General features: G+C 42.6%; 1 protein-coding gene across 1 annotated transcript; it reads left to right on the top strand.

Annotated features, from left to right (window-relative positions):
* Positions 1–220: 220 nt before the first annotated feature.
* On the top strand, positions 221–14,013 carry IL12B (interleukin 12B; the record flags this gene model as incomplete). Its single annotated transcript, XM_079917272.1, has 7 exons — positions 221–731; positions 4,631–4,718; positions 8,129–8,404; positions 8,969–9,086; positions 10,706–10,923; positions 12,385–12,542; positions 13,882–14,013. Exons 2-7 carry the CDS (start codon positions 4,631–4,633, stop codon positions 14,011–14,013), a joined length of 990 nt encoding a protein of 329 aa, XP_079773398.1. The 5' UTR covers positions 221–731.
* Positions 14,014–14,475: the final 462 nt, after the last annotated feature.

Raw genomic sequence — 14,475 nt, 5'->3', positions numbered from 1 at the left:
ATGAGTGAGTACCTATGAGCATAGGCAGTATTCCTACAGATTTGAATGTTATTAGTAATACACACATTTATCATCTTCCGAAGGCTGTGTCTGTATGAATATGCATGTGTGTGTGTGGCGCATGAAGCACAAGGGGTGGTAAAAGTGTGTTTCTGAAATCCAGATGTTACAGAAGTAATGTGGGGGGAGGATGCTCCGGACATACTAAATCTTTTGCACTTCATCTCATCCTCTTTAACCTCAGGAGAACCATAGATTTTGCTTTTGGACCCTCTAGCATACAACTGCTGGATCCTGTCCTGAACTCATCCTCCTGTGTGACCTCTCCTTGGCCTTCTTTCTCCTCTAGTCTGTGGAGCCCAGGGAGGCTGCCTGTTACTGTCTCTAACCACCTTGGCCATGATGTCAACCCAAAGAAGTGACCATCCCATCTCCTTCCTTTTTCCCCACCCAAAAGTCATTTCCTCTTAGTTCATTACCTGGGATTTTGATGCCTGTGTTTCCTCTGCCTTATTGATACACACAGAGAAAAAAAAAAGGAACTTCTTGAAATTCCCCAGAAGGTTGTGAGAGTTGTTTTCAGTGTTGCAACTTGGAACAAGTCAGTTTCTAGTTTAAGTTTCCATCAGAAAGCTTGGTAGGAGTAGGGTATATAAGCTCCAATAGTAGCAGCAGCAGAAGAAACAAATGGTTTCAGACCCAGGGAACACTGCAGCCTGACCAGAAGCAAGGTAAGCACTTGCCCAAGCCCTCTCACCCCTTCCACAGGCCCACAGGCTGTCCAAGGGTAGACACCATTCATGCGCTACCCCTGTACCAGGCATTGTGGAGTGGGTGAATTCCTAGAAGCATTCCTGGTGACTTACCTGCTGGGACACTAGTGAAAAGTCAGTGCTTTGGGGATTAATATACAAAGTATTCATTTTAAAAGTCAACTAATAATAATTGTATATTAAGGTCTGTGAACAAATGCACATTTTATAGAAAGGTTTGTCTTGTTTTAAAGTGGTATGTATATAAAAGTGTGTTCCTCAATATTAATGCTCATAAGTTAAAGGATTGTATAAAGTGAGTGGTGCTTCCCTTATTATTGTAAACTTTTTAAAAGCCTTTTATTCAGTAAGTAATAATGAATCCAATAAGTAAATGAATTCATTCTTATACCTCATAATTGAATGTTATAAGCATAGTTGGTCCCATATTTGTCGTGGGCTTGTGACAGTCAACTGGATTGACAGTTAAGTTATCCAGATCTTTTGGATTAACTAATCACTTAAAAACTGGAAAGCAACACCAATGTTTAAAACTACTTTCTGAAGTTTAAAATCTGTGAGAAGGAAAAAAAAAAGATAATCTTTACTGTGTCTTATAGTTGCCTAGGTAAATCGTGTGCAATAATTTTCAGGTTAAAAAAATAATGATCAGTTTAAAATATCATTTTAACAAAGAGATTACTAAACCTGAGCTGATGGCCCACTTTTTTCAATAAGGAATTTCAAGGTATTAGAAAGAATTTGGGCAGCCTCTTAGAGTTCATTTTACTGGAGTCTGAAATTTTACTATTTCTGTCCATTCATTCTTCTAATAATTAATGAAATCCCTCTGAGCTAGACTCTCCCTGCTAGACTCCAGGGACATAGTGTGGAATAAGACAGACATGATCACTGCCGTCAGAGAGCTCAGTGTGGTGGGGAAGACAAACATGAAAGAAGTAACTATATGATTGCAATTGTGTTATGTAAGCGCTGTCAAAGGAGGAATGGGGCTTTGAGAGGAAACAGCCAGGAGTCCTGACTTCATCAGGGCACCATGCTGGATACTTTATGTGAATTCTTTCATTACCTCTTCATCACAGCAGCGTTCCCATTTTACAGATTAAGAGTATGAGGCTCAAAGACATCAAGTGACTTGTCCAGAGTCACACACCTAACAAGTGGCAGAGCTGGGATACCAACACAGCACTGCCTGTCTCTAGAAATGGGACCCTTTGCATATGCTACACAAGCCTTCTGTGACTATGTCTTTTTATTTTTAAATAATAATTCTCTTTTCTAATTAAAAAGAAATGAACAAAATAAAACTTAAAAAAGAGATGCCTAGTCAAGTGTCACTGGCATGCCCATGTTGGCACCAGAGTTAGGGAGCCTTAACATACCACAGGACCTGGGGTCCCTGCGTCCCTCATACAAGGGTTTCAAGAGTTTAGAAAACCTATGAAATTACATTTTAAAACGTTTAATCCTTAAAACTCTCAAATTTAGCAGGCCGAGAAAATGTGATCTGTGGGATACAACCAAACAACCCTTTGAGATGGGTATTATGTCCATTTTACAGCTGAGGAGACTGAGGCTTAGAAAGTAATTTGGCCATTATCATATGATTAGTGAGTGGTCAAACCGGAATCCAAGCCCTTGGTATCAGATGATCTAGAAAACAGCAGGGTAACTGCATGCTGCCCCTTTTTGGTTTCCCCTGGGTTTGATTAAGAAAGTGACCCACCACCATCTCTACCTTCTGCCAGTGTCCTGTGGTTTAAAATGTAGGTGATACAAAAATGGGAGCTGTTTCTTAGAACCATCACCAGGGCTCCCTTGACCCTAAAGTGTTGTTCACCTGAAATTCTCAGATGCATCTGAGGCCCAGAGGGGAAGTGCTGGGCACTTAGCCAAAGGGAAAACCACAGTGTTAAGAGAGCATAAAGGATTCACCAGGAGGTGCCAGGAATCTCTACCATTTCCATTCCCAGAGTGCTGACATCTGAGTTGTATAGGCCTGTGCAACTGCAGTACCTCTGTGGGCATTTCCCTACAGCCAGGCATGACTTTTTTGTTTATCCATCACAGACAACACAGAGAGAAATCAAATTTTTCCTTTATCTCTTCTGCTGGGTACAAGCTAACACATTTGGTTGGCTTCTATAATATGTCATCTCATTGCATTCTCCCAACAACCCTTTGAGATGGGTATTATACCCATTTTGTAGATGAGGAGACTGAGGCTCAGAGAGTAATTTGGCTGATCTCACACAACTAATGAGTGGTGCAACCAGAATTCAGGTCCATGCTGCTGGACTCCAAGCCTACAAATGTACTAACTGGTGCTCCATGGCAACTAGAACTTTGCTACAGTCATAACTTGGACTAAATTGATAGATGTGCCCTTGAAAGTTGCATGCTGCAGTGACAAGAGTGCTGACAAGAGTGTACGGGAAGGCCTGACTTCTGCTCCTGACTCTGCCACTCACAACCTTTATGATATAAGGGAATAAAATACATGGCAAAGTTGCCCTAGGATTAGCAGCAGTTCTGACAAAGCCATGATTTGTCAATATTCTGTTACCCCAACCAAGGGATGCTTATTTTTAAGGTATTTCACAGAAAACTGTGAAAAGATTCTTGTTCTTCATATAGCCCAGTGGTTTCTGAAACCATGTTCCTACAGAACGTCGGTGTTCTCCAAGATGGAAGGAGGTGAATCAGACTGAAAATAAATAATAATCATCTCCACCTAATTCACAGGTGGGGTGTAATTGTCAGTCTGAAGATTTTCATAAACCCTGGATACTAATCTAGACTGAGTTTCATTATAAGTGAAACTGATTTAGCACAAAAGTATGCATTTCATTTTCATGTTGAATATATCAATATTCTATGGTCTTCTTCCAAAGAAGGGGCTCTCAACCTTGAACATGGATTAAACCAATGGATCTGAAAGAGTAGTCCTCAGACCAGCAATATCAGCTTCCCCTGGAAACGTACAGGAATGCAGACTCTCAGGCCCCACCAGACCTGCTGAATCAGACATTCTAGGGTCAGGGTGGGAATGGGGGCCAGCAATCTGTGCTTTAGCAAGGCTTCCAGGTTATTCTGACATATGCTCAAGTTTGAGAACTACTGGTTACCTTATGTGGGAGGAAATAATCTTTGTGTTTGGAACAGTTACAGTCTTAAGCAGGGAGAGAAAGGAAACCTCACCAACAAGGGCTGGACTCACTGCCAGAACTTGAAAGATCACTTCAGTATTACTCCCTATGCCCCCCAACCCAAGTCCTTTAGTCCTGGGTGTCACCGCATATACTGCCTTGTGCTGCTGTAATACGGGTATGTAGCTCATCTCCCCTACTGGAGGGTAGGCATTTAACACACTGACTTAAGAAATATTTGTTGAATGAAAGTATTTGCTCCTAAAAGTCGGGGTCCAGGTAAAAATCATTTTTCACTCTCAGCTGCTCTAGCTCAGTGCCCTTTACACAGGAAGTACCAAGTAAATAATGACTGAATGTTGATCTAGACAAGTCACATTCCTTCTCTGAGCCTTAGGTTTCTCATCTTAAAAATAAGAGCATCATATCAGATAGCTTGCCATAAGGTCTTTCAGCTGCAGATCGTCTGCGCTTCTCTCTTTGGAGATGTTCTTACCCAGAGACTGGCAGAGGGCTCCTGGAATTCACTGAATATTAACCTGACAGTGTAGAGAAGAAAGAGGAAGATAAAGATTAAAGACAATGTACATAGAATGTGAATATGGTTTCCAAAGGTGATTGCATAACTACTGACATTCTCTCTTCTCTTATCCCTCCTCTTCTTTCTCTTTTCCTCTGTCTCCTCCTCTGTTTCTCCCCCTCCTGCAGATGTACCCTCAGCAGTTGGTTGTCTCCTGGTTTTCCCTGGTTTTGCTGGCACCTCCCATCATGGCTATATGGGAACTGGAGAAAAATGGTAACCAGCCTTTCCTGATTCTCTATGAAGGCCCCAGGATCTAAGACAGGACTGTCAGGCAGCCCCTGCTGGGAAATCAGACTGAAATGGGCGGGCCTTGGGTCTTCCTAGTGAAAGCCATCACTCTGGGATAACACAGGCCCTATGTCCTTGTTCTACCTTTGAGGGTATCTATTATTGTATGGCTTGAGGGTATCTATACTGTTTGGCTTTCATGTTAGATGCCAGAGAAGAAGATTTTTATGGACTATGGTGGGAAAAGAGATATGGATTTTGCCAGTATTACTAAAAACCAGCTGTATCATATGATTAAGATTCCAAAGTGAAAGATTAGAAAAGTATAAGAACTATGTTCTAACATCTTCCACTCCACCACGCAATATTACCCCCTCAGTTGGCACCGAGATGACTTACCTCTGACCAAGCACTTTGGGGAAAGCATGGAATTTAGACCCACACTGACTTGGGTTCAAGGCTGATTCTGCCACTTATTGGTTATGTGACCTTGAGCTGGGTCACCTCTGAGCCTGAGTTCCTTCGACTGTAAACTGAGGATTACGAAGTGATATCTACTACATAGATTATTAAATGTACTAGTGAATGCAGAAGACAACTCAACAGATAATGAAGTGATAGTAAATGTTAATTAGTATTATTGTTTTGGTTATTTAAAATAATGTCTCTGGTGATTCAGGAGAACCTGTTGACTTTCCCAGTGATCAATAAAAATTATTAGTAGAATAATAGATAGGTATTATTAGAATAAGGTGCTCCCTCTATCCTTCTAGTATCTCACACACGGTAAGTATGTATTAACTGATTGTTAGTTGTTCCTGAAAGACGCTCAGATATTTCTCATTGAAGCCAACATAATAATGTTGGCAATTACTGTCTTTAATAATAAAATAATAATAATAGTTGATATTTATTGAGGCCAGCATCTCATTTAATTCTCACCACAACCATAAGAGATAGGGACTGTGTGTACCCCATTTTAAAGATATTAAAAATAGAGGCCACAGAGATTAACTAACTTACCCAATTTCACATACCTGGTAAGGGTAGAACAGGAACTTGATCCCAATTCTGTCTCACTTCAACGCTTATGAACTTAAGTATTTGAAGAAGGTTTTACCAGAATGACATGAGCAATCGTTTCCTCTGTCCTTGGACAGCTGAGCAAGAGGAAATAGGCATACATTTAAAATGAAGACATTGCAGCTGATGATGAGAAATGATCTTTCAATAGTGAGGAGAATACAACACTAAACTGGGTCCCTGAAAGAAATTTGGGGCTCTTCCTCCATTCTTAAGAATTTCTGGAAGATGACAGTCCAGCCATCCCTGCTCTGCCCCAGGAGGTTCTGAGTGTTTTAGACCCTCCCTTGAATAAGGACAAAGCCCTGAGCCAGATGATTATGCCAGATTCCTTCCAACCTTGGGATTTTTAGTGAGCTCAGGAGCTTTGGCCCTTTCATAGTACACCCTTAGTTACTTCTGATTTAGTAAACCACAGAAATTCCAGAAAGTCAATATGAGAAACACTGAGAGGGCGTGCAGCTTTGGAGACAAGATGAGATGCAGCTAAGCATTAGGTTCTAGATGTGCCTCATCAGGCTGCCGCCTGCAGCTGTTTCCCCTGCCCTTGGGCAAGGGTCTTCGGCTTCTGAATCTTAGTTGTGACAGGAAAATAGCCTTGCTGGTCAGTCACCAGTGGGACACAGAGAAACCAGAGAAAGCCAAAGGTGCCACATGGTTTTATGTCAGCACAGCTGACCATTTTCCAAGAGTTGGGGCCCAGATGCTTTTTACCTCTTGTCTCTGTTACCCATTCAGTAGTTTTAAAGCCCTTTGATGTCAAGTGGGAAGTTTATATTACACAACAGCTTTACATTTGGACGCCAATCTCAAGAGCTAGCAGTTACAGCTCATTTAAGGGCAGTGTCAAGCTCTTATATAAATTAGCTTATGTGATCCACATCTCCACCTTCTGGATCAAGTACTAATATGTTGCTTATTTTAAAGATAATGACCCTGAAGCTTAGAGTAATTGAATGCCTTGCCCAAGGCCACAGGCCAGTGTAAGAGACAGAGCTGAATCCTAACTCAGACCTGTGTGGTTCCAACATCCAGGCTTTTCACCGCTGTGGCTCTCAAACTAGAGTGGGTTTCAGAATCTTCTGGAGAGGTTAAAAACAGGTCACTGGGCCCGTCTCAAAGTTCTTGATTCAGCGACTGAGAATTTGCAATGCTAACAGAGTCTCACGTGATGCTGGTAGTAGTTGGATGATCATGCTTTGAGAAGTACTGCATTAAACAATTCTATTTAATTAATAATTGGTGCATGAATGAATGAATGAAGATTTGATGTGAAATACTCTTTGAAATACTATATTAGGCCATTCCTCAAGTGCCAGTTTAGATACTGGTATTAAAGGTTCAATGCAGGGAATTCCCTGGTGGTCCAGTGGTTAGGACTCTGCACTCTCACTAGCAAGGGCCGGGGTTCGATCCCTGGTCAGGGAACTAAGATCCTGCATGCTGCACGGTGCAGCCAAAAAAAAAGATCCAATGCAAAGCTGCAGAGACAGAAGTTCTGAGATATAACTCTTGTGCTTCTCACTTGATGTAACCTTGCTTAACCTCTTGGTCTCAGTACCCTTCTCTATAAAACGGAAAGATTAAGATCTACTGAACTGCCTCTAAGAAGGTAAAATAGCTTTTAAAAACACAGAGAGAATGAAAATCTCCATTGGTGAGTTTCACGCAGTTGGAAATAAATCCTTCAATCCCCGTGGAAAATTGGAAGGCATTTTCTCATGCAGTTGTCTGACCTTTGGTGTGTGAATAACAATAACAACCAATGCTGAGTGATAGGTTCTGTGCTAAGTGTTTTACACGCCTTTTTCATTTAATCCTCACAGCCAAACCTACAAGGCAGATACTATTATTATTGTCATTTTACAGACAAAGAAACTGAGGCTCATGGTAATTAAGTATCTTTCTCCAAATTCCCCAGCTAGCTATTGGGGACAGGATCTCAGTCCTGGTCAGTCTTTCTCAACACTTATTCTCTCTGAATGTGAACTGTGCTGGAAGTTTCTTACATCCACCAGGCCTTTGGGAAAGAATATTGTGCTGTTTGCATTTTTCAGTATATCAAGGTTTTCCTCATCTGCCAGCTAATCAGAGGTTAATTATTCACGGCAGCCTGGCAGTTAATGAGCTTATGGCAGCTATTAAACTCTTTGCTTCTCTCTTCCACAACCTTGAACTCAAGTGGTGCCCAAAAACCTGAGATCATCTTACCAAGCATTTGCTGTTATGAGCAAGGTTGTGCTGCTTTAGCCATCCAGATACCGAGTAATCCAAAAATCACAGTCTGGTTCTCCAATCCCTGTGCTCTCCAGTTTATGTTGTAGAATTGGATTGGTATCCTGACGCCCCTGGAGAAATGGTAGTTCTCACCTGCGATACCCCTGAAGAAGATGGCATCACCTGGACCTCAGACCAGAGCGATGAGGTCTTGGGTTCTGGCAAAACCTTGACCATCCAAATCAAAGAGTTTGGAGATGCTGGGCAGTACACCTGTCACAAAGGAGGCGAGGTTCTGAGCCATTCGCTCCTGCTGCTTCACAAAAAGGAAGACGGAATCTGGTCCACTGATATCTTAAAGGACCAGAAAGGTAATTCCATTCCCTTGGGTAGCATCAATTTTCTCTTTTGCTCCATAAGAGATAAAAAAGTTAAAAATTTAAAAGGCAAGACATGGTTAGTATAGTTAATGAAGTAATACCAAGTGTCTTACTGAAACCACCCGAAACCTACATTTTCCTTTGCTGTACACTTTGGGTTATCAACCATCAAAATCTCCTGTTGAGAGAGTTTCATGGGAAGTCTAGATGCTTTTCCTGAGGTTCTTTTTAAATGACAGTGATATTATTGGATGGCTAATGGGAGTTAGTTAATGTGCATAGTGTGTAACTCAGCACTGGGCTGATAGCCTTGAAAAATATTAATACCCCCCTCCGATATGTTGGGTGTGTGGCATACAGAATCAGCATCCTATTGGGACATTCCCAGTCCTCGCTGACTGTCTGCCTGGGGAACAGCAGATTTTCCAAGGAAATAAATGGAAGATCTTCACTCTTGTACCATTTGGTGGCCTGTGATTCATCGCAATAAAAATCTTTGCAATTTAAAAGAAAGAAAACCCCTAAATATTGAATTCTTGTTCTTTTCAAATCCAGAGCCCAAAAATAAGAGCTTTATAAAATGTGAGGCAAAGAATTATTCCGGACATTTCACCTGCTGGTGGCTGACAGCAATCAGTACTGATTTGAAATTCAGTGTCCAAAGCAGCACAGGGTAAGTGAAACCATTCGGGTTTCTCAGCATTTTGCTAGAACTTTCTCGATAAGAAAATAAGGGCAACCTAGCAATGGCCCATCAGTTAATGATAAGGGAGAAAATAAAGCCAATCCTATATTTTTAACCCCCCATCCACACACACACACCCTTGTCTAAATTAGGGAGAGAACATGGAGATTTAAGCTAATTGCCTGAACAAATGTATGCATTAGAACAGGATATTATTGGGGCCTGGGAAGAGCCTCTGCTGTGTTTGAACCCACTCATCCAAATTGCCTGGCAATGCCTCATTAAGGCTCATAGCACCACGGCAGGGGTGGGGATGGCGGTGATAAAAGGGGAAATTGAAGCTGTGAAGGACTTGCCGAAATTGCACCTCCAGTCGAAAATAGAAACAAGAGCTCTAGGCATAGATCTTGCAAGCCCTGAGGCTGACTCCAAAACTCTGTGAGGCCTCTAGAAATTTTCCCAGGGCCACTTCAATTCCTTTTTCTTCTGCTGACACCACCAATCTGAAGTTCACTGTTTGTCCTATGCAGCTGGGCTTACCCCGAGAAACCAATTCCCTTAGTACAGAACCTACATTAACCCGCTGTGTGACTTCCTTCCCTCTCATCAAAGTTCCCAAACAGTGTAGGAAAACAGAGTAAACCCTAGGTGATCATCCTGACCTGGCCACTATTTAACTGAGTAAATTAACCTTTGGGGTCTTACTATTCTATCTTTAACATGAAAATGCTTACTAAAGAAATGCTTATACAAGTGCAGAGAGACATAGATGCAAGAGTTCATTGTGGTGTTCTTGGTGATCAGCAGGGCAAATGTTAAGTAAAGTGTGGTACATTATACCCCAGCTTAATGTGCAGTCCTCAAAGTGAATAACCCAATCCATGTGGTCTGTCATGGAGCACCCCCCATAATATGTTCAGAAGGGGGAAAGATGGTTGCAGAATTATGTACACCAAATTTTATATATATATATATATAATTTGATATTATTTCATAAAAATAAAATCTATGTGTGTATATATAGATAAATATGTGTGTATGCATATATATTGATACATGTGGATATATGATTGCTTTGAATATTCACAGAATAATGTCTGGAGGGCTACAACAAGCCAGGAATAGTATTTATATCTAAGGAGTGACATTAGGGTTAAAAAGGGGATTAGGGTTAAAAGAGACATACACATTTCATTTATACACCATCTTTATCTTTTTAATTTTTTAAAATTGGTATGTATTGATTTTGTCATTAAAATCCAGAAAATGAGTTAAAAATTTTAATAAGGAGATTTAACCAGGAGCTTTGGATCTAAAAGTTTTCAGATTCATTTAAGCCAGAGGCAAACAATTGTATTGGGTTGGCCAAAAAGTTCATTAGGGTTTTTCTGTAAGATCTTATGGAAAAACCTGAACGAACTTTTTGGCCAACCCAATTATTACCTCTCAAAGCAACGCTTGTTCTCATGGGGAGGGCAGCTTCTTACCCCCTTGAGAGAAATCAAACCAGTTGGAGAAATTTTGTCCTCAGACAGCTGTCTGGTTACAACAGGTAGGGACGTGCCTGCAATCATGTGACACAGGATAATATCTGTCTTTGATTTCAGCTCCTCTGACCCCCGAGGGGTGACGTGTGGAGCAGCGACGCTCTCAGCAGAGAGGGTCAGAGTGGACCACAGGGAGTATAAGAAGTACACAGTGGGGTGTCAGGAGGGCAGCGCCTGCCCAGCCGCCGAGGAGAGCCTGCCCATTGAGGTCGTGGTGGAAGCTGTTCATAAGCTCAAGTATGAAAACTACACCAGCAGCTTCTTCATCAGGGACATCAGTGAGTTTGCTTGATTATATGTGCTTAATAAAGATAGATGCCGGTTCATCACATGTTAACAATGCTCCATGCACTGGGGTTAGGGGTTTATACGCATTCTCTCTTTTATTCTGCATCCCGCCCCGAAAAATAATTATAATGTAGATACAATTGTCTGCATTTTAAGGAAGAGGAAATTGAGTCCTAGCTAGGTTAAACAACTTGCCCCAGAACTCACACATAGCAATTCAGACCTGGATCTGCCCCGCTAGAAAAAGCAGGCTCTTGGCTACACTTCTATTCTGCTGCTCAGGCACCTTCCATGATGAATTCAAGAGCAGCCCCTCAAGCATAACATTCATATGCAGAACCAGGGCTTCCCCTACTAACTGCAATTATTCCCAACCAATCTTTCTGTAGCATTTGAAAAAGAGATTTCTTTATTGGAATATAAACCCCTCCAAAATGGATGTCTGTTTTTTTCAGTTGGAAGATGGAGATTTTTGCCATTTGTCATTTCCTTTACCATTTATCCAGTGAACATGCATCATGAAATAAAAAGTGATAGAATCACAGAACCTGCTCTAGCATTTGTGGGGAGATTGCCTTTGGTGGAAAGGAGAGGGTGGGGTCTTGTTCACATAGGGTACCAAGGAAGGTCTCTATGAGGAGGTGGCATTTAGCTGAGTCCTAAAGGAAAGAAAATGCCACTGTGTTGAGAAGAGGAAAGAATATTTGTGGAGCATCTGCTAGGAGTCTTGGTCTTTGTGTGGAGAGGTGCTAGATCCAGAGAGCCCAAGCCCATTCCATGGACTCTCTCCCCTCCCCCTCCCCTCCTAGAAAAATGTACATTACTCGAGGACAGAGTCTTTCTGACACTCACTGTTGTGCTTTCCATGCACAGTCCAGTGGCTGTCACATAATGGGGGCTTTTTATTGAATGAATGAGTGACCGAGCATAGAGACAATTTGGCTGTAACTGCCACAGGACAAGTCGGTGTCAGATTCCACGAAAGGGCTAAAGAAAGAGCACTAAGTGGAAAATCTCTCATCTGGTCCCCAGCAAGAGGCTCAGCCCAATTCCGAGTTTGGTGCAGAGGGGAATTGATTACAGAGAGGGTGGTCCTTCACTGCAAGCCCAGACGTGAGTGTCTTGTCTCTAAGAACTTTCCTCTGAGCACCACGCAGAGGTGGTTCCACCACCAGGGCCCCTGTGACTGCGCAGGGATGAGAAGGATTCTGAGCCTCTCTCAGGTTCAGCGATAGAGGAGGCAGCAGTTGGTGACAGCTGCCTTGTACAGGCACCAGCGTGAGCGCCAGCCGCAGGGGTGTCTCATGTCTGCCAACCAGGTGCTCAGAGAAGTTAAGTAACTATGATATGGACTCAGAGCTGGTCAAAGGCGAAAGGGGGACCAGAAGCCAGAACTATGTTACCCCAAAGCCCCATTAGCAAAATAAAGGGTGTTTCTCTCTCTTCCACAGTCAAACCAGACCCACCCAAGAACCTGCAGCTGAAGCCATTAAAGAATTCCCAGCATGTGGAGGTCAGCTGGGAGTACCCTGACACCTGGAGCACCCCACATTCCTACTTCTCCCTGACATTTTGTGTTCAGGTCCAGGGCAAGAACAAGAGAGAAAGGGTAAGATGTGATTCAGGTGCTGTCTATTCTGTAGTCAGGTTTATGTAGGCCCACATCAAGGAGATTAATGATGATAATAGCAGCGAATGTTTATTTGGCACTTTCTATGTGCCTGAAACAGTGCTAAGGGTTTTCCCTGCGTATCTCACTTAATTCTCACAGTAACCCTAGAAAGGCAGGCAGTGTTACTCGTACCACTTCACTAGTGAAGATTTTGAAGCTCAGAGAAGTTAAGTGACTTGCCCAAGGTCACCCAGCTAGAAAGTGGCACAACCAGGACACAAAGGCCATGCACCTAACACCCTACTGCCACCAGTACGGTTGAACATTATCTTGCTCTCAGAATTGGTCCTGATATAGGAAATCTGGGCTCTAGGAGCCTAAAAATGTTTCAAATTGACAAATATAATGGGTGATAGAACATTCATGCTGTGTCTCATCCAAAATAGATAATTCCCGGCTGTCCCATATATTGTGAAATTATCTTATTGAACAGAATGTTGGCTAAGACAATGGCTTTCAAACTTTCTTGCCTGAGCATCATAATCCCAAGGTTCTAGAGGCCCTCTTATAGAGCCTGAGACTCCTTGGGCCAGTTTTAGAAATCACTAAACAAAGGCCTTATTCGGCACAGTGTTTAGCACGTGGTAGAAATTCAGTGATTCAGGTACTCCCTGAGAATTTTTTTGTGGAAGGGAAGGGCTATTCTGGAGTAGATTTTACCTAAAAATTATTTAAAATCTTGATATGTACTTCCCAATATAAGATCTATATTATTAATAGGTAGTATTTATAGAGCACTTTGAGCATGGTTAAATACCTTGCTACTTTAACTTTTACAACTCTATGAGGGAGTAAGTATTATTATCCCTCTCTTACAAATGAGGAATTGAGAAACAGAGAGTCTAAGATATTCTCCTGTGTCCACATAGCTAATAAATAGCAATGCCTGGGCTTGAACACAGATTTTATTCTGATAAAAGGATCAGGATATGGAATTTCAGAATATCCAGGGGACAGCAAATCTGTCTCAGTCCCACCACTGACCTAGTACTGCGGTGTGTGCACATGGGGCCTTCATGCAAGGCAACTGTGCTAGAAAGATGAAAACTGGACCAAACAATTTCTCCCTCAGGGCTTTGGACTTATAAAGTAGAAAAGCCGCATCTGTGTTCAGAGCTGCTGTCAGTAGGTGGCACAAGTTCTACACACACCCCTATGAACTGCGAGTGTGGTGCCCTGAGACCAAGGTGTGGCTGTTTTGGGAGATTGTACTTTGCCAAAATATGCCCAGCCCACCTTGTGATTGCGTTGCCAAAAATTTCCCTCTCCTTTGCAGAAAGATAAACTCTTCACGGACAAAACCTCAGCCAAGGTCACGTGCCACAAAAATGCCAACATCCGCGTGCAAGCCCGGGACCGCTACTACAGCTCATACTGGAGCGAATGGGCATCTGTATCCTGCAGTTAGGTGAGCAAGCCTGCGAAGCCCAGCCCAGCCCTGCACACTCAGTTGTACCCAGGTGCAGGACAATGGTGGGGACTGTGTGGGACAGGAAAGAGGGGGTGGGATGCCCAGCACGCAGTCACCAGAGGCAGAAACATACATTTGTTCATTAACAGATACTTATTGATGCCCATAGTATTCCAAGCAGTATGCTGGGCACAGGGACACTGCAGTATAGAAAGCAGGCACAGGTCCTGCCCTTCCGGAAGGGAAGGCAGTGGGAGAGAGAAGTAGCCAAGAGTCAGAGCATAGGTGTCCTGCAAGCTGTTTCCAGGAATTAGAATCTTATCTGGAGACCACTGGGGGCCACTGAAGGGCTTTAAGAAAGGAAATGACATGATCAGATATTCTTTTAAGAAAACTCTCGAGGGCTTCCCTGGTGGCGCAGTGGTTGAGAGTCCGCCTGCCGATGCAGGGGACACGGGT

This window comes from Stenella coeruleoalba, assembly GCF_951394435.1.
Source record: "Stenella coeruleoalba genome assembly, chromosome: 3".
NCBI lineage: Eukaryota > Metazoa > Chordata > Mammalia > Artiodactyla > Delphinidae > Stenella > Stenella coeruleoalba.
This window is presented reverse-complemented; position numbering and strand designations above follow the sequence as displayed.